Source organism: Coregonus clupeaformis, chromosome 21, assembly GCF_020615455.1.
Source record: "Coregonus clupeaformis isolate EN_2021a chromosome 21, ASM2061545v1, whole genome shotgun sequence".
In the NCBI taxonomy this organism is placed as follows: Eukaryota; Metazoa; Chordata; class Actinopteri; order Salmoniformes; family Salmonidae; genus Coregonus; species Coregonus clupeaformis.
Genome location: NC_059212.1, coordinates 16,290,898 through 16,310,894, shown reverse-complemented (window position 1 = coordinate 16,310,894; position 19,997 = coordinate 16,290,898). Strand labels below are relative to the sequence as shown.

The following is a 19,997-nucleotide window of genomic DNA, read 5'->3' as shown; positions in this document are numbered from 1 at the left end:
CAATTGAAATAAATTCATTTGGGCCTAATTTATGGGTTCCACATGACTGGGAATACAGATATGCATCTGTTGGTCATAGATACCTTTAAAGAAAAAGGTAGGGGCGTGGATCAGAAAACCAGTCAGTATCTGGTGTGACCATTATTTGCCTCATGCAGAGCGACACATCTCCTTCACATAAAGTTGATCAGGCTGTTGATTGTGGTCTGTGGAATGTTGTCCCACTCCTCTTCAATGGTTGTGCAAAGTTGCTGGATATTGACGGGAACTGGAACACGCTGTAGTACACATCGATGCAGAGTATCCCAGACATGCTCAATGGGTGACGTCTGGTGAGTATGCAGGCCATGGAAGAACTGGGACGTTTTCAGCTTCCAGGAATTGTCAAATCAAATCAAATCAAATTGTATTTGTCACATGCGCCAAATACAACATGTGTAAACCTTACAGTGAAATGCTTACTTACAAGCCCTTAACAACAATGTTTTTTAAAGTAACAAATAATTAAAGTGCAGCAGTAAAATAAAAATAGCGAGGCTATATACAGGGGGTACCGGTACCGAGTCAATGTGCGGGGGCACCGGTTAGTCGAGGTAATTGAGGTAATATGCACATGTAGGTAGAGTTATTAAAGTGACTATGCATAGATAGCAGCAGCGTAAAAAGGGCGGGGGAGCAATGCAAATAGTCTGGGTAGCCATTTGATTAGATGTTCAGGAGTCTTATGGCTTGGGGGTAGAAGCTGTTTAGAAGAATTGTGTACAGATCCTTGTGACATGGGGCCGTGCATTATCATGCTGAAATATGAGGTGATGACGGCGGATGCATGGCACGACAATGGGCCTCAGGATCTCGTCACTGTATCTCTGTGCATTCAAATTGCCATCGATAAAATGCAATTGTGTTTGTTGTCCATACCTTATGCCTGCCCATACACTCTAAAAAGTAAAGGTTCCTGGAGGATCCTTTAGGGGTTCTTCAAATTGAAACTGTGGGGGAACCCCTATAAATTCTTCGAATAACTCTTTAAAAGGTTTCTTCAAATAACCCCTTTTAATGGATCCTCAAATAACCTTTTGAATAACCTTTTGGGGTAAATTTTTTGAACTACCCCCCCCCCCTATTATTATTATTATTATTATTATTAATAATAATAATACACTTAACAATAACACAATATTTTAGTTGTCAGTCTTTATTATGATTTTAGTGGCAAAGCAGAATAAAAAAATCAAAATATGAGGAAAAGCTCCAAGCAGAGTCCCAAGTCCAATGAGTATATCCTCTGGCATGTTGATGTTAATGTGTTGATGTTCTCCATATCCATAGCCAGAATGATTTTGCAGTGCATGGTGATCGAACAGGTTTCCTGTTATATTCATCAGAGGTGTAGGGAGGGTGAAGTCTATGAATCCCAAAAATAGTAGTTATACAGACGATTAACAAAACATGCACACAACAGTATTCATACCTTGGTTTTTATGGTAAATGTGAATGAAAAAAACTGTTTTAATAATGGTTTTCATACACACACCTTGTCCATAATGTAGAGGCCTATGTGATATTAATTGAAGAGGTAAGGGAGGAGGATGGTACATCTGATCTGCATAACATACCAATACCAATTGACATACCTTTGTATGCCTCCTCGTCTGTATACCTACAGACACAAAGTGAGCAGTTCAGTAATCTGCACCCAATACAGTTAGCCTTCAACATATTCTTATAGCTTACAGTACATATTCTTACCTCTTTGTTGATTGTTATCCATTGAATTGTCCATTTTCTGTTTTAGAAAGATTTGCACAAATATGAAAAGATGGATAGTGTCATCAGAAAACAATATACATTTAGATCATATAAGGGACAAACCTTACATTAAATCGAGGAGATCTTTACATTTTTCAGTTAAGTGCCTACACCTGCTGTCCTTTCAAATTCAAATCCAAATGTTTCAGTTGGGCAGTTAGGTTCCTGCAAGAACCCCCACCAACTAAGGAGGTTCCTCGATGAACCCCACCTCCTATTGGGTTCTTGGAAGAACCTTTTGTGTGCAATTTTCAGTGCCAAGAATCCTAAGGTTCTTCAAAGAACTTTGAAGATCTTAGAATAACCCTTGTTGAACCCCTAATTTTTAGAGTGTACCATAACCCCACTGCCACCATGGGGCACTCTGTTCACAACATTGACATCAGCAAACCACTCACCCACACAACGCCATACACGCTGTCTGCCATCTGCCCGGTACAGTTGAAACCGGGATTCCACCATTAAGAGCACACTTCTCCAGCGTGCCAGTGGCCATCGTAGATGAGCATTTGCCCAATGAAGTCGGTCACGACGCCAAACTCCAGTCAGGTCAAGAACCTGATAAGGATGACGAGGACACAGTTGAGCTTCCCTGAGACGGTTTCTGGCAGTTTGCGCAGAAATTCTTTGGTAGTTTATTCAGCTGCCCGGGTGGCTGGTCTCAGACGATCCCGCAGGTAAAGAAGTCGGATCTGGAGGTCCTGGGCTGGCATGGTTAGACGTGATCTGCGGAAGTGAGGCCTCTTGGACATACTACCAAATTCTCGAAAACCACGTTGGAGGCTTATGTTCAACAAATTAACATTCAATTCTCTGGCAACAGCTCTGGAGGACACTCCCTCAAAACATCTTTGGCATTGTGTTATGTGACAGAACTGCATATTTTAGTGGGGTTTTGTCCCCAGCACAAGGTGCACCTGTGCAATGATCATGCCGTTTAATCAGGTTCTTTATATGTCACACCTGTCAGGTGGATGGATTATCTTGGCAAAGGAGCTTTTTGTGCACATGAAAAATGTCTGGGATCTTTTATTTCAGCTCATGTAACAGACCAACACTACGTTGCATTTATATTTTTGTTCAGTATAGTTGGGTCTACTGTCTCCATTATCCAATGATCAAGGTGAAACTTCAGGAGGTGTGAGGTTAGTGGTAGTCATCCAACATGTCACCCCTAAAATAGTCAGAATTGAAGGTCAGAATAAAGAACTCCTGTGGCGATCACATAAATCTGTGCTGGCTTCTAGATGACCTTGAACAAGTCATAGACATGCCAATGATAAAGGCTGTTCAAGTAGTACAGATGTGAAGTGTTCTGCTCTTCCATGAAGTCTATAATGCAAGGCTATCCATCAAGAATGACATTTTGGGCCTAACAAATGTCTATTACTGATCCAATTTGTAGAGCACTAACCACAGCTTTTATGAAACTGAGGCATCAAACTATTCTTCATGTTGATGAATGTTGCTCTTAATGTAATAAAAAAAAACAGGTTTTTAAAGTGCAATGCAAGGATTTTAATGACACAACAACACTGTGCAGACAAGTAGATGTCAGTTTGTCAACATTACACTGCGATGTTTAAAATATCTGCACAATAATAAAACCAGACACATTTAGACAAGCTCTTAGAGCCAACCAATTCTTTTTTACATCTCCTCTCCATGCCACTGCATTTCCACTGCTTGATACATCTTATTACCGGAGCTTCATCCTCAGTGAGCGACACTTTGACACTGAAAATAGTTTAAAAGCTGCAGAGTAGACTGAACCTACACCTCCCAGGTCCAGTCTGGTCTGCAGGTCAACATGGGGTTAGTGTCACAGTACAGTCCAGTGAGGCTGCAGCCCAGGCTGTGATTAGGATGAACACACAGCGTCCAACATGGCTACCATCATCGAGCACTGGAAATGCAGGCATCTACTGTGCAGCAAGTTGTTGAACTGCTGCCTTAGATTATTTTTTTAACACTTATACAAACATTACGAGTGTCTATTAATTTATTACAATGTGTTTTGTGTGCATTTCATAGTGCAAGTGAATTTATATATTAGGTAATACATTTAGAAGAAATATATTAGGGCGGTGCAATTCTTAAATAGGCTAATATCTTGTGCCTCTTCTCTTTGTGGTCCCTGAAAAAAAATTGAAAAAAGGTTAATGTGTGATAATTTTGAAATGTGACAAAAAAGTAGCAGCATCTATAATACTGCAAGAACCCTTACCTCTGCCCCTCTGGCAGCGAGAGAACTCTGATTCTTCGTAATCGTCATAGTCAGTCCTTCTGGGCCTCTGCTGAACAAACGGCCTTCTGCGTGGGGGTCTCACTGAAGGATACAGAGAGGGAGGGAAGCACGGGATGGGACGCCAATAATGGCCAGGTCAAACAGTGAATGACTAGTGAAAAGTAGAGAACTGATCAATGTGATGGGTAACTCAGAAGTTTGAAAAGGAAACTCACTTTGTTCTTGTGACCCATTGTACGGTCTCCAAGACTTTGGCTTATATTTGGCACCAGAACTCCCCCAACTATCTTGGTCTGATCCCACAGTGCCCTCTCTCCAAGGTTTCTCTGTGAAACATGACAATTTCACAATCACAAACTAACATTTGTAATGAATGACATCGGAGGATTAAAAGTAAAACACTATTTAGAAAGGGACATTTTCAGACTATGTCAAGAAATTGAAAGAATCTTACCATTATAAGGCCTACATGGGGCATTTCTTGGTCCTCCTTTCCCTTTATGCTTGTCAGCTTTGACAGTAGCTTTGTGGTCCTCACAGCAGTCAAAACTCCAGAGGTAACCGTGCTCCTGCTCTTCATGACAGATTACTTCATGGTGGTCCTCACAGCAGCCCCTCTTTGGTTTACTGTTAGGAAACTGGCGAGCAGAGGGCTGAGGCACTCTGTTAGGGTGATGTGGTTTCTTCACAGGCACCTGACAGGCGCTCAACAGCTCCCCTCCCTCCTCATTGTAGTCATCTTCCTCCGTTTCCTCCCGCTCCACATAATGGCATGGCCCTTGTGATTTGCCTGGCCTCGACTCTTCCGCCAGGCTCAGGCCACAGCTGAGACAGGTCTTAGAACAAGCTGCAAAACTTTCCTCTACTGGGTTGGATTGAGTTGGTACGTTTTCCTTACCAGAGAGATCAGGTGTGTCGCAGGCTGCCTCGGCTAGCTTGCCGCCTCCCATGTACACGTGACCACCAGAGATCAGGTCAACGTCTTCGACATCAGTGGAGAAGAGCTCGTCTCTGGAGGAGAGCTCGTCTATGGATGGGCTGAGGACACTCTGGCGCTCCTGGGCCACTTGTGGGTAGTAGCTATAGTAGTAGGCACTCCCAAGCGTGGACAGATTGCTTTGTGGTGGAGGCACCAGACTGGATGCAGCAGAGTCAACATACCACAGTGGATCGTCCAGCAGCATGCCTGTTACCTGATCACAGGGCAGCCTGAGGATTCTGTAAGGCAAGTCCTCTGCCTTGGAGGCTAGACTTTCTATAGGGTCCTTCAGCTCAGAGGCCAAGTGGGATGGAATCAGAACCTTGTCACAATCTTGTTCTGGAGCCAGACAGTCAAGTGAGTGGTGGTCATGTGAAGCCCCATTCAGTTCAAGGCTCTGTGTCAAGGCCCCAGAGTCATGTTTTACATCCTCTGGAGGATCAGGATGTTCTCTGGACTGTCCCTCTATCCCAGGTTCTTCAGTATTCAGGCAGAGCTTCTCAGAGTGGTATTGCTGCCTAGACTCCTCCAGACTCTCCTCCTCATGGACAGAAGAGCTGTCAATGGGCAGCACCCCAGAGCCCAGGGACCAGCAATCGTGCTTGGCCAGCTCCTCCAGGCAGCTGTGGCTGGACTCTGCATCATAGACCGCCGCTGTAATAGTAGAGTCACTGAATACGCTGCTGGCCAGAGGAGAGTCCCTCTGCCTCCCCTTACCCTGCTGGGGTTGTCTTTGTGTCAGAGGTCTCAACTCCAGTTCCCTACCCTGCCCACAGAAGTCTTCCACATTCCCAGAGGAAGATATGGTCATCCCACAGGAAGAGATGGTTGTCTCAGAGGTTAGGGACCCTAGGTCAGAGTTAGGGTTTAGCTCACTGTCTTCAGGTGGCTTCTCACTGGTTCTGAGCCTGTCCAGGCTGTCGATCAGCTTGTGGACCGCATCGCTCGGATCGGTTTGAACCTCAGAACAAGCGGTCTCTCGCCGAACGCAGGCCTGTTGCTGGTAGTGGTGGCGGAACTGGACGTCGTAGGTCGCAGAGGAGATGTGGGGGTTAAACACCCTACTGTAATCAACAGGCTGCATCGGAGCCTGTGGAACCACATATCCCGGATACTGCATACCGGTATATGGATATGGAGCCATATATGGACGTCCATAAGGAATAACTGGAAATTCAAAGACAATATTATAAGTTGTATAAGAATTATCATTTTAAATAAACAAATGATTTGATATTTTAAAGATTTTAGAAAAATTAGTGCCATTGTACCTGATGGGGGAAGACCATACTGGCCATATGGATTGATATTCCATTGATACATATTATAATAAGGTTGAGTTGGTGGTTGAACATAGAAAAATGGTCTTGTGTGATTAGTTGGATGGTGCGGTTGCCCAACTCCCATTGAGTGTGAAGGGTTATTCATATCTGAAACAAAGAGAAAATAAGTCAGTTGAGATGTTTCAGTTGATCAAAACCAGTAACCTATTAAATAACAATCACCTTCCATTGCTTGGTCAGAGCTGAAAGATACAGCACAGGATATTATACACCGCAATTCTAGTGCAAAGAGGAAACAAAAAGTTAACGTAAACCTACACACATCATTAGATTTCAAATCTGTGTTGAAACTGGTAGTGTGCTGCAGAGGCTATGCCTTCCATTCAAATAAGGCAACGATCTGACTGCATCCATGAACAACAATAAATAAGTATTATGCAATTACATTAGAGTTATACACATGAAAATGATGTGGGCAAAAATGTATAAGGACTTACATGTGACCGTGATGGTCAAAAGAAAACCGTGAGACCGTAGGCGTGCACGAAACGAGCGCAACACAAAACTCTCCCTTTCTTCACCCTCTCCATCAAATTTATCACCTACAGCGCGTGCAACACGCGCGCCCCACACCAATTAGTGTGTAATCAACTGAATATCTTTCAGGTGAGCTGACAGGCAAATTAGGCAATTAGTCATTTTCACCACAAGGTGACACCAAAACCTCACAAATCAATGTACTGCACTGCAGCTTTGCGACGTTTCCTCAGTCCAAGCCATATTGGCTCCCATGATCTCTGTTTGAGAATGAGGTTTTGACACACAATGGCGATGAATCGGGGTTCGTTTCTTTGCGCAAAGCAGAATACGGCATTTTTCTCACGCGGTTGTTTACGTTCATAGCTAGTACTGTAGCTAGATTTTACTACTTGTTTTAGAATTTAAATTGATATAAAAAATAAAAAAATACATGTTTTTATCGGACAAATCTGTATTGAGGTGCGTGACATGGTGTTTTGAAAACACCTGCTTTTGAATTAATTGCCATCTCATCGTGATTCAAAGGCTGTCGCTGCAGACAGTTGAACGAAAACACTGGGTAAGCAGATAGCTTATATGACAGTATTTCAACATAGGTAGAGATAATTTCCACTTCAACTTTTAGTTAACTAGTAATTGTGTTGTTGGAAATATAGAGTACTGCAGATGCAGTAAAAGTATCTGGTGGCTGTGTGTGTCCCTTGATATGACAGCCTTGTGATTGAACAGCCACACACTGTCAGGACTTACAGGTAACCTCTTATGAATGGATGTCAGCAAGGCAAGCATCTTGCCCCTGCTCATCAATGCCTGTGGTGTGGCAGTGCCCTCAATGATTTGCTATCTGATCTGTATGATGATGATGATGATGATGACTGATGTCTCTTTTCCAGGATGGCTAGTACCCTTTCAGACCAGCTAGAGGACATACGATGCCATGCGGAAGCCTGTCTGTATTCCACTGGCTCAGTGCTGGAGGTCCGTGCAGGAATATCAGCCATGGCCAACATACCCTTACCACCGTCAGTCAAATACTGCTACATTGCTGCTGAGACCATGATAATTGAAAACGGCGTCAATAACAACAGGCAAGAAGTGAGTTAGTTTGCGTGTGCTTGAAACAGTAAACAATGTCCATATCACAATCACATAATCACCTTCACTTAGTCTGCATCTTGGAATACAGAACTCCTTTTTCCTCTCTCTCTCTCTCTCTCTCTCTCTCTCTCTCTATGCATTGTGCTCATATTTCTGTTCACTGTCTATTCTTTTCTCAACCTTTCTGTATCAACCCTTTTTGTCTTTGTCCTCTCTCCTGCCAGACCATAGGTTCTCTGCAGAGATTGTCCACAGCACTGAACATTCTGGAGAAGTATGGCTGTAACCTCACCAGCTCCAGTAGGCCCAAGTACTGGCGCACTGTCAAGCACAACAACCCTGTCTTCAGAGCAACAGTAGATGCAATTCAGGTGAGGCTCTTCAATACAGGCAGGTGAGATTCTGGGTGATTATATGTAGTCTACTGTCTTGTCACTATAAAATTATTGGCATTATGTTGATATAGGCCTAGTTCAATATGAGTCTATAGCGTACTACCTTGTTGATCAAGTTAATTGTGGACACACCACAACACTAACGTTATGCCAACAGTATTGCATAAAACCCTCTATCTCCTTTCCTCTCCTCTGTTCTACCCCAGGGAGGAAGGGCAGTGCTCGGTCTCTATGGTTACTCCAATCAGCAGCCAGACGGCCTGAGTTTCCCTGATGAGGTCGTGGAGCCTGACATTGAGAAGGTCGCAGCGGTCACCTTGGAGGTCATGAGTCTACGCATGGAACTGGACATGCTCATCAAGGTCTGGACCAATGGCAGGTATTCTGAAATATTTCAGAGGTTTCTAAAATCAGTTGTACTACTGAGTCGTTGTTGATGTTTTCACAGGAGGCTCACCCCCACCCAGAGTTCTTTGAGAGAATTATCCCATCACTGAACCAAAAGGTATTTTTCCTTTCTCCCATAACCTGTCCTCTTCCTCTCTGCCTTCTCCATGTGTTTTTGTTGTTGTTCACCCTAATTGCCTTTCTCTACTTCAGGCAGTTTTTATATTTGTGTGGTTTTGTGCCTGGTAGTGCCCACCACCATCAGATGACGGAATTCTCAATTATGATTCCAGGATGACTTCGGACCCATTTCTGATGCGGTAGCTATTCCCTCCAGCCTGAGAGAGAGCCAGCCCCTATACATGTCTCTGGCCTCCCTGTCTCAGTCTTCCACTAGTGCCTTTCTTCCAGTACGGACCGCTAACGCCTCAACTTCCACCTCCATCTCTACCAGACACACAGGTTAGGTGTGTGTGTGTGTATTTCTTACATCTGAAACTTGCATTTCAACTTTCCTTGTTTCTCTTCCCCTTTGCAGACAACTGCACTATCTGTGCTATATTTCCAGTGGCTGCCCACTGTAACTCTTGTGTCCAATGGCTGTGTACGGAATGTGATAGACTGTACCACTTTTCTGCAGAACGAGCCAATCACCACAGGACTGTCGTGACATCCTCTAAAATGCGAAAGAACCACAGGTAAGACATGACAAAATAGAAACTGACAGTAAAGGGAGAGAATCTATACATTTTCAAAGGTGGTGATTATTGCTGAAATGCAACTCCCTGTGTGTTGGGCACTAGATTCACTTCCTCTCTCTCTCTCCCAGCAGCTCCCTCCCGTCATGGCACTGTACCTATTGCAACAGGGTCAACTCCAACCAGGACATACTGTGTGAAACGTGTGAGAGACCACGCCTGGCCTCCTCTGGTTCTGCTAAGGATGAGTTCCCACAGCCCTCCACCATCACTGGTCAGTATACACACACACCCAACCAACAATGTTTGTTTTAATAGTGGTGGTTTGCCTTTTTTGCAGTCCATCAGTCTCACTCCTCTGTATTTCTTTGTTTACTTGGTATACTTGTTTATTGTCTGAAAATGGAAAGACACTCTTGATATATATAAGCTGTTGTTGAGTTAATATTCACCTCTTCCATAGCCCTGTGTTGAGTGTATTTTCACTATGTACAGTACCAGTCAAAAGTTTTAGAACACCTACTCATTCAAGGGTTATTTTCTAAATTGTAGAATAATAGTGAATAATGGAATCATGTAGTAACCAAAAAAGTGTTAAACAAATCAAAATATATTTTATTGATTCTTCAAAGTAGCCACCCTTTGCCTTGATGACAGCTTTGCACACTCTTGGCATTCTCTCAACCAGCTTCATGAGGAATGCTTTTCCAACAGTCTTTAAGGAGTTCCCACATATGCTGAGCACTTGTTGGCTACTTTTCCTTCACTCTGTGGTCCAACTCATCCTAAACCATCTCAATTGGGTTAAGGTTGGGTGATTGTGGAGGCCAGGTCATCTGATGCAGCACTCCATCACTATCCTTCTTGGTCAAATAGCCCTTACACAGCCTGGAGGTGTGTTGGGTCTTTGTCCTGTTGAAAAACAAATGATAGTCCCACTAAGCGCAAACCAGATGGGATGGCGTATCGCTGCAGAATGCTGTGGTAGCCATGCTGGATAAGTGTGCCTTGAATTCTAAATAAATCACAGACAATGTCACCAGCAAAGCATCCCCACACCATCACACCTCCTCCTCCATGCTTTACGGTGGGAACTACACATGCGGAGATCATCCATTCACCTACTCTGCGTCTCACAAAGACACAGCGGTTTGGACTCATCAGACCAAAGGACACATTTCCACTGGTCTAATGTCCATTGCTCGTGTTTCTTGGCCCAAGCAAGTCTCCTCTTCTTATTGGTGTCCTTTAGTTGTGGTTTCTTTGCAGCAATTCGACCATGAAGGCCTGACTCACACAGTCCCCTCTGAACAATTGATGTTGAGATGTGTCTGTTACTTGAACTCTGTGACGCATTTATTTGGGCTGCTATCTGAGGTGCAGTTAACTCTAATGAACTTATGCTCTGCAGCAGAGGTAACTCTGGGTCTTACATTCCTGTGGCGGTCCTCATGAGAGCCAGTTTCATCATAGCGCTTAACGTTTTTTGCGACTGCACTTGAAGAAACTTTCAAAGTTTTAGAAATTTTCCGGATTGACTGACCTTCATGTCTTAAAGTAATGATGGACTGTCGTTTCTCTTTGCTTATTTGAGCTGTTCTTGCCATAATATGGACTTGGTCTTTTACCAAATAGGGCTATCTTCTGTATACCACCCCTACCTTGTCACAAACACAACTGACTGGCTCAAATTCCACAAATTAACTTTTAACAAGGCACACCTGTTAATTGAAATCCATTCCAGGTGACTATCTCCTGAAGCTGGTTGAGAGAATGCCAAGAGTGTGCAAAGCTGTCATCAAGGCAAAGGGTGGCTACTTTGAAGAATCTCAAATATCAAATATGTTTTGATTTGTTTAACACTTTTTTGGTTACCACATGATTCCATATGTGTTATTTCATAGTTTTGATTTCTTCACTATTATTATACAATGTAGAAAATAGTAAAAATAAAGAAAATGAGTAGGTGTGCCCAAACCTTTGACTGGTACTGTATGTCATCAGAGTGGCAGTGTAAAAGCTGTACAGTGGTGAATGCAGGCAGTAGTATCCTGTGTGAGGTGTGTGAGCGCCCCCGCCTGGCCACCAAGCCTCCTGCAACCCCCACACGCCCCCCTACACCCAACCGGCCTTCTGCTCCAGTACTGGGTATGCCAGGAGACCCAGACAGCCAGGTAAACTAAAGTCAATGCAGAAGCAGCACATTTGAGTTGAAATGAAAGTTTCAGATTGTGCCTTTATCACCATGTATTACAGTTGATGTTGTTCCTCTATTCCTCTGAGTCTCTAAGCTCATGCCAATGATCTCTTCTTTTCCTATCCTCTATTGTTTTTTTTGCAGTGGGTGTGTCAGTTCTGTACTTACGTCAATTACACTCCAGCGTCAGTGTGTGAGATGTGTGACCTCCCCCGCCCCGAGCCCGCCAAAATGCGAGTCAAGCTCCACCCTCCGTCCCAGGTCAGAAGGGTCCCTGTGCTGTCCGTCAAACCCAAAGACCCGCCCATGGAGGACCCTGATTTGAGGAGACAGAAACGGATTAGGGAGGAGGGCCTAAAGCTTATCCAGCTTATTAGAGTGAGTGAAGGATTTCTGTTTTATCTATAATATGGTGTGTAATCACATTACCCCACTACTTGTAATATTACAAGCTATTAGCAAATTTTTAGATTTTGATTCAGAAAAGTCTTTATTTGTACCATTGCTGGGCAATTTGGTTGCAGTACTATTAAAACAACAGTCTACAGATTTCAGAAAACAAACGATGTGTGAAAATAAGCTAGCATCCTCTTACTTATTCATACAGTGTGGTGAGTAGCAGCAGCTGAGGCCTAGTGAATATGTATGACAGATTGTTTTCTTTATTTCTCTCTCTTTTCCTGTCTCTGTTAACTCTTTCTCTATCTTCCCCTCTGTCTTTCCACCTCCCTCTTTCTCCCTGTCTCTCTCTCTCTCTCTCTCTCTCTCTCTCTCTCTGTCAGGATGGAGAGAAGAAAGGAGTGAGTCCAGAGGAGGTGTACACAGGCATGCGCGTCTCTGGATATGGAAACATCCTCCCCTGTGATTGGCTCAAAGCGGAGCTACCTCACCTGCTCGATCAGATCTGTGCCACGGCCACTTCGTCTCGAGCAGCACTCCTGAAGGCAGGACAGAACCAGAATGGTAGTGGTACTGCAGAGGATACAGGTGTGGAGGAGGAGCAGCCCAGAGGGGGGGGAGTGACCCTGTCCAGGGCTGAGGCCAAGCTGGCCTGGCTGTCTGCAGGGGGAGACACTGAGAGAGCAGCGAGACAGGCTCTCAGAGACAGACACGCTAAGGTGAGAGACAGGTCAGAAAGTCCATTGCCCACTAAGAACTGATCTAAGGTCAGTTGTACAGTCACTTTTGTCCCCTTTGGTGACAGCTATGTGCCGGTTTCCCAGACCTAGATTAAGTCTTGATAAAACACACTTTCAATTAAGATTCTCTATTATGATTCTCTATTATATTATTATTATATTTTGAGTCCCGAATTAGGCTTAATCTTGGTCTGGGAAATTGGTCCTATATGTAGGAGATTAGCCTTTGAACACTCAAAGAAGGGTTTGGTCTCTCATATGCAGGTAAAGGAGCTGTGTTCTCTGGGGTTCACTGACGAGGCGCGGTGTCAGGAGGTTCTGAGGCAGAGCGAGGGAGAGGTGCGGGGGGCTCTGTCTCTGCTGCAGCGACCCCTCATGGAGCCCTTCCACCAACGCATGTGGAGCGACCAACCCGAGCCACCTATCGACATCAACCACCCCGACAAACAGGTGGGACACTGGGGCTCTGAACTGTATTATGTGCTTTATTCTGCCCATACATTTAGCTGAACATAGAATAGCTATATTGATGATAATGTGCTTACAACTACCACCATTAGTAAGGTCCACAGATCACACATGTACTTCAATCATCTGACAATTGCTTGATGTCTCATGTACATTGATGTTTTGCAGGGATAAGCGTTACTTTTGTGTGTGGCATATCTCTCCTTTCCTCATTCCTCTGTATCAGTTTGTCCACTAAACTGGTCTGATCTCTCTCTCCTCTCACTCTAACCCCCCTCCACTCCCTCCCTCTTCCCCCTGGGGCCAGCATGTGTGCCGGAGGCTGCTGGCGGTCTATGACCTACCCAGCTGGGGCCGCTGTGAACTGGCCCTGTCCCTGCTCCAGGAGCGCACCGCCCCCTACTCCCTGGACGACGTGGTACAGGCCGTACGCGAGTCACATGACCGAGACTTCATCCGCCGGGTGCTAGCCAAAGAGTGCCCCATCTGCCTGTCAGACTTTCCCCACAGCAAGGTACTCTCAAGTCAAGTGTGTGTGCGTCTGTGTGCATGTCACAGCACAAGCTTATCTTTGATTTTGCCGTATCTAACCCCCAACTCTCCTACTCCTTTCTCTCTTCTCTCTCCTTCCCTGTTTCAGATGCAGTCTCTGACCTCCTGTCAGTGCTCGGTGTGCTGTGGCTGTTTCCAGCAGCACTTCACTATCGCAGTGAGAGACAAGCACATCAGAGACATGGTGTGTCCCGTCTGCTGGGAGCCTGACATCAACGACCCCGAACACCTCAACAGCTACTTCTCCACCCTGGACATCCAGGTAGTACATCACACAGAGAACAACCTCACACAAAATCTCCCTCAGATTCTCTCTTTGAAGAGAGAAGAAACGGAGAGAAAAGACACTATTCCAGAGGCTTCTCTCCCTTCAAAAAGCAGGTGTTGGTGGTGGTGTCAGAGTAGTCTCACGAGACCATAGATTGGTTTTCTCTGTGTGTGTGATATTGTGTATGATGGTAACACCTGTAATCATATTTTCCTGTGCGTGCAGCTGCGGGAGTGTCTGGAGCCGGAGGTGTATGAACTGTTTCATAAGAAATTGACTGAACAAGCCCTCATCAAGGACCCCAAGTTCCTCTGGTGTAGTCATGTGAGTTCTAATCACATAATATCCTTGAGCGGGTTTTGTAGTTTATATTTCCTATGTGTACACATACAGTGGGGAGAACAAGTATTTGATACACTGCCGATTTTGCAGGTTTTCCTACTTACAAAGCATGTAGAGGTCTGTAATTTTTTTTTTGCAGTTAATACAGGTAATGAGTGGAGAACAGCAGGGCTTCTTAAAGATAAACTAACAGGTCTGTGAGAGCTGGAATTCTTACTGGTTGGTAGGTGATCAAATACTTATGTCATGCAATAAAATGCAAATTAATTACTTAAAAATCATACAATGTGATTTTCTGGATTTTTGTTTTAGATTCCGTCTCTCACAGTTGAAGTGTACCTATGATAAAAATTACAGACCTCTACATGCTTTGTAAGTAGGAAAACCTGCAAAATCGGCAGTGTATCAAATACTTGTTCTCCCCACTGTATGTTATAATATGTTTGTTTCCAGACATAATTTGATAATCCCCATTTGAAGCTGTCATAAAAAAATCACAGTAATCACACTTCACTAGCTAAGAAATGGCAGTATACAGTGCATTCGGAAAGTATTCAGACCCCTTCACTTTTTCCACATTTTGTTACGTTACAGCCTTATTGTAAAATGGATTAAATTGTTTTTCCCCTCATCAATCTACACAATACCCCACAATGACAAAGCAAAAACCATTTTTATAAACGTTTGCAAATTTTTTTATAAATAAAAAACGGAAATATTACATTTACATTACTCAGTACTTTCTTGAAGCACCTTTTGGCAGCGATTACAGCCTCAAGTCTTCTTGGGTATGACGCTACAAGCTTGGCACACCTGTATTTGGGGAGTTCCTCCCATTCTTCTCTGCAGATCCTCTCAAGCTCTCTCAGGTTGGATGGGGAGCGTCACTGCACAGCTATTTTCAGGTCTCTCCAGAGATGTTCGATCGGGTTCAAGTCCGGGCTCTGGCTGGGCCACTCGAAGACACTCAGAGACTTGTCCCGAAGCCACTCCTGCGTTGTCTTGGCTGTGTGCTTAGGGTCGGTGACCTGTTGGAACGTGAACCTGTGTTGTTGGAGACCTCCAATGCTGCAGTAATTTTTTGGTACCCTTCCCCAGATCTGTGCTTCGACACAATCCTGTCTCGGAGCTCTACGTACAATTCCTTCGACCTCATGGCTTGGTTTTTGCTCTGACATGCACTGTCAACTGTGGGACCTTATATAGACAGGTATGTGCCTTTCCAAATCATGTCCAATCAATTGAATTTACCACAGGTGGACTCCAATCAAGTTGTAGAAACATCTCAAGGATGATCAATGGAAACAGGATGCACCTGAGCTCAATTTCGATTCTGATAGCAAAGGGTCTGAATATTTACGTAAGTAAGGTATTTCTGTTTTTATTTTTAATAAATTTGCCAAAACCTGTTTTTGCTTTGTCATTATGTGGTGTTGTGTGTAGATTGATGAGGATATTTTTTTATTAAATACATTTTAGAATAAGGCTGTAACGTAACAAAATGTGGAAAAAGTGAAGGGTACTTTCCGAATGCACTGTATAATCTAAAACAGTTCATGAACTATTCCTCCCCTCCCCTTCCTACTGTCAGTGCTCCTATGGGTTCATCTATGATGGAGACCAACTGAAGGTCACCTGTTTCCAGTGCAGGAACAGCTTCTGTGCACAATGCAAGAAACCTGTAAGTAACAAACATCCACTCTGTTCATGTGTGAGAGAGGGTGACAGAAGAGCATTTGGGTTTGGAGTGAAGCTGGAGCCTAATCTGTCTATTGTCCTCTCTTGTCTCTGTCGCCGTGTGTTCTCTAGTGGGAGTCTCAGCACGGTGGTGTGTCGTGTGAACGGTACCAGTCCTGGAAGAGACAGAATGACCCAGAGTACCAGAGGCAAGGCCTGGCCGGATACCTGCGTGACAACGGCATCAGTGAGTCACACACACACCTTCTTAAACACCTCCTCCATTGAGAGCTACTGTAGCGTTTAACCAGGAAAGACAGGTACTTGCAGAGGTGTGAACGGCCAGACACTTTACTAGGTGTTGGGCTGAGAGAGATCAAATTGGTCTTACTCATAGTACCTCTTCCAAACCAGCACAGTTCATTAGCATCATGAACAGCACTCCCAAAGAGGTACTGTAGGCCTTCTGCATGAACTAAGCCAGAAGAATAAGGACAAACCGGACTGTGCCGATGAACAGTTAAAAGCAGCAGGTGGTCCTCCTATCGCCTCTGACCGCACAGAACATTGTCCGTCATTTTCTGTTCATTTCTCGACAATTCATGTTGAATTGCCACCGTTCATCGACACTCAGCAGGTGTTCTACTGCACACGTCCCAATTTCATTATGGTGTGTATTTTCCTTTAGACCCTGTTTTACCAAGTCAGAGCAAGTTAGACCCTTTACATTAAGTATTTACAGTCTCTTCCATGACCTTCATTTGTGGAAATTATTAAAACTTGTTTAGCTTCTTTCCCTGATGCATTCTCATGTGTACTCTCCCAATACCCGGGATTCATTTCCCTGAATGTACTTACTCTTTCCCTCAGCATGTCCAAACTGCAGGTTCCAGTATGCCCTGTCCAAAGGAGGCTGTATGCACTTCAGCTGCTCCCAGTGCAGGTACCAGTTCTGCAGCGGATGCAACAACCCCTTCCACACTGTAAGTCCCTTCTTAAATGGCTTGGTGTGTTTGTGTTGTTCATTTGTACGTCATCGATTGTGCTAGTTCCTGGCAAGGTTTTTCTTATGGGAATTGGCTTGAATGTCGCTTTAATGTAGGTGTTTGTTTTTCCTTCTCTCTGCCACTCTCTCCCTCTCCTCCTCTCCCACCATTTCTCTCTTTCTTTTCTCGGTCTCACTCACTCTTTCTCTCTCTGTCTCTCCTTCCTTTTTTCCCTCTCCTCTCTCCCTCCCTCTTCTGTAGACTTGTGCAGTGATCCATTGTAGTGTGACAGGCCTGCATGCCCATCACCCTCGAGACTGTCTGTTCTACCTGAGGGACTGGGAGCCTGGCAGACTGCAAGCCCTGCTGCAGGTAGAGACGCACACCACACACACACACACACACACACACACACACACGGATGCTCACACACCATTACAATCACCATAACCACGTTATAGCACCCTGACTCACATTCACAGTTATAACTGATTTTATTGTACGAATATCTGTAGCTGGATCGCATTAAATGATTGTTTATTGTTATTGTCTGTTTGCAGAACAAGAGTGTTGAGTTCAATACTGACACCCCTCCAGGAACTCAAGCAGGTAAGATTCTATCTGTTCTTTCCTTTTTACTTAGAAAAACTGAAAACGGAGAAATACTAAGATATTATTTTCTCTCTCTCTCTCAGGGCTGTGCGGAGTGATAGAGCAGAAGGATGAGGGTGGGCAGCAGATGGACTCGGCCTGTGGGGCTCAAACTCAGCCTGGCCATGCAGGACTCTGCGAGTATGTCACCTCTCACTGCCACCACCAGCGTTTTTCAAGGACTCAAAGGCGCTTTAGAGAACAACAGAGTGCTCCCATGATAAACATGAAAACATGCATAGGTGTAACTAACTGGTTTTTGCCTAATCTATTCCAGGAAACACTACAGAGAGTACTTGGTGAGCCTCATCAACGGCCATTCCATCGACCCGGCCCCTCTCTTCAATGCCAACGAGCTGGTTCTGGCCTGTCGGAGATACCAAGTGGATGACGCCCGGGGGGAGATGGAGGACGACATGACGTACTATACTCGAATACTGGAGGTAAGCTTTGATGGTCCTTGTGGAGGGATTTGTGGCTTTTTCCAAATATTTAGTCACATGGTTTATCATTTCTAATCTTATTTCAGAAACTTATTGATGAAGTACCACTTGGAGACAAGGTTCCACGGAAGAAATGAAAACTGCTTGTTTGTTCGTTTAAGTGTTTTTAGTATTGGGTGTTGGGATTTTGACTCAAAAGGCCATCAAATGTGTTTGCGTCAATGTGACTTACACCACACAGCAGAAAGCTATGCTTATATCCCCATTGATGTGCTACAGTTATTTATGAATCTATATTTGGGCTAAATGCTCAGTTGCACATTAATTTAAAACAGAGAAGTATGAGAGTGGGTGTGTGGCTCTGTGGGTGGGCGCATAACATTTCAAGACTGTGATAACAGGGTTCCAGCTTCTATTTAGGCATCACTTCATTGCACACAGTCTGTAGGTGCATGCTCTTAACTGTATCCTTTTGACTGACGAAAAAGACTTTAAACAGTCAATAAACCAGTAGGTTTTCACACCAACCCTAGTCTAGCACACCTGATTCTAATAATTAGCTAAAACCTACAGGAGGGTAGCTCTCCAGGAACGGGGTTGAAGAGCCCTGCAATAACCCAATCAAAAGGTCAATCATCCACCTTGGTTCTCAGTCATGCTCTTTATCCTAAATGTTCCTGGTATGCTTGCTGTAAGGGAGGTAGTTGTGTCCTCAGAGTAACTGCAGGGTTGACATAGTTACTGGAATGTTGGGGGGGATTAGATCAGCACAGCCCCTGGAGATAGGATTCCGCTTCAAGGCGGGACATTTCGAAACTGGAGATTGTTTCCCCTCCAAGTATCATTGTGAAGTATTTCTACAGTAAATGAATCATACACAATCATTAACAATAAACTTCAGATTTTACTTGAGATATTAATTGTTTTCCCTTAATTGCTGTTTATTATGACTGAATATCTCTTTGTGTTAATTGGCTATGACTAATGTGGGATAATAAAGGATGTGGCCCACTGTGTGTTGCAGCCCCAAGCTTAATGATTAGCAGCCACCGTTGTTCACTGTTCAGACTATAAAAAACACACAGAGCAAGAACTTTACAGTGTAACTCAGACCTTTGAAATTGCATTTATTCTACACCAGGTTTCAATGCGCTTATTGATTGACTTAAATGTTCTCACTATATTGTTTGCATAAAAGCATGTTTATTAAAAAAGGAGCAGCCTTGACATTTTATGGTCAGAGTATTTCAAAACATCTGAGCTTGAGTAAGCCTATTTGTTGACAGCTCAAATATAAATAATCATACATGTATTGCTGTTTTCACTCCTCCCATACTAAGTCAGATCTGTCAGCTGCTGACATGGCTGCTAATGTCTTGTGACAGATTAACTCTCTTGTCTCTGGGATGTTTTGGGAAGCAAAGCAGCCCTTCTCTGAGATAGATATGGGTACAGGGTCAGAGACGAGTGGGGAGGGGGCAGGGAGAGCCGGCAGGTTTATGGGTACTGCTGTGATGGTGTCCCCATGCCACAGGGAAGGTGTTGGAACAGAGCAAGGCACACTGCCAAAAGACAAAACTCGTATTTGTACCCCCTGCTTAGGCCAACCATCCAGTGAGTGCCCTGAAGATACGGGTGTTCCTGATGAAATGAAACACACTATACGGCAACACGTTTTCCTGACATATAACACACACCCTCAGGTCGTGGTATTTAGGTTAACCTAAGCCAGAATTGTTGTCATGACATAGAATGTTTATTTCAAGCTCAGCCAAGCTAGATACATTTTTGCATTGCTCTATCTACTCTGGAATTGACCTCTGGGGCAGTTTGACTG

General features: G+C 44.1%; 2 protein-coding genes across 6 annotated transcripts; one reads left to right on the top strand and one right to left on the bottom strand.

Moving 5' to 3' along the window:
• Positions 1-3,303: 3,303 nt before the first annotated feature.
• buc (bucky ball) lies at positions 3,304-6,885 on the bottom strand. Its single transcript, XM_041841199.1, has 7 exons — positions 6,817-6,885; positions 6,542-6,598; positions 6,308-6,466; positions 4,512-6,203; positions 4,273-4,383; positions 4,037-4,138; positions 3,304-3,946 (listed from the first exon to the last, which is right to left on the bottom strand). Exons 2-7 carry the CDS (start codon positions 6,546-6,548, stop codon positions 3,915-3,917), a joined length of 2,103 nt encoding a protein of 700 aa, XP_041697133.1. The 5' UTR covers positions 6,549-6,598; positions 6,817-6,885; the 3' UTR covers positions 3,304-3,914.
• Positions 6,886-7,120: 235 nt separating this feature from the next.
• LOC121535239 (E3 ubiquitin-protein ligase RNF31) lies at positions 7,121-19,176 on the top strand. 5 transcript variants are annotated; one of them, XM_041842108.2, is made up of 23 exons: positions 7,121-7,418; positions 7,753-7,954; positions 8,182-8,328; positions 8,559-8,714; positions 8,801-8,857; positions 9,033-9,201; positions 9,380-9,437; positions 9,572-9,711; positions 11,442-11,611; positions 11,779-12,012; positions 12,417-12,752; positions 13,038-13,223; positions 13,549-13,755; positions 13,882-14,055; positions 14,287-14,385; positions 15,995-16,084; positions 16,213-16,327; positions 16,951-17,063; positions 17,328-17,438; positions 17,627-17,675; positions 17,762-17,858; positions 17,995-18,160; positions 18,247-19,176. In XM_041842108.2, the coding sequence occupies exons 2-23, from the start codon at positions 7,754-7,756 to the stop codon at positions 18,295-18,297; spliced, it is 3,126 nt and encodes a 1,041-aa protein (XP_041698042.2). In that variant the 5' UTR covers positions 7,121-7,418; position 7,753; the 3' UTR covers positions 18,298-19,176. The 5 variants fall into 5 exon arrangements, with proteins under 5 accessions (XP_041698042.2, XP_041698041.2, XP_041698039.2 ...); XM_041842107.2 differs by having other exon boundaries at positions 9,569-9,711; XM_041842105.2 differs by having other exon boundaries at positions 9,278-9,437.
• Positions 19,177-19,997: the final 821 nt, after the last annotated feature.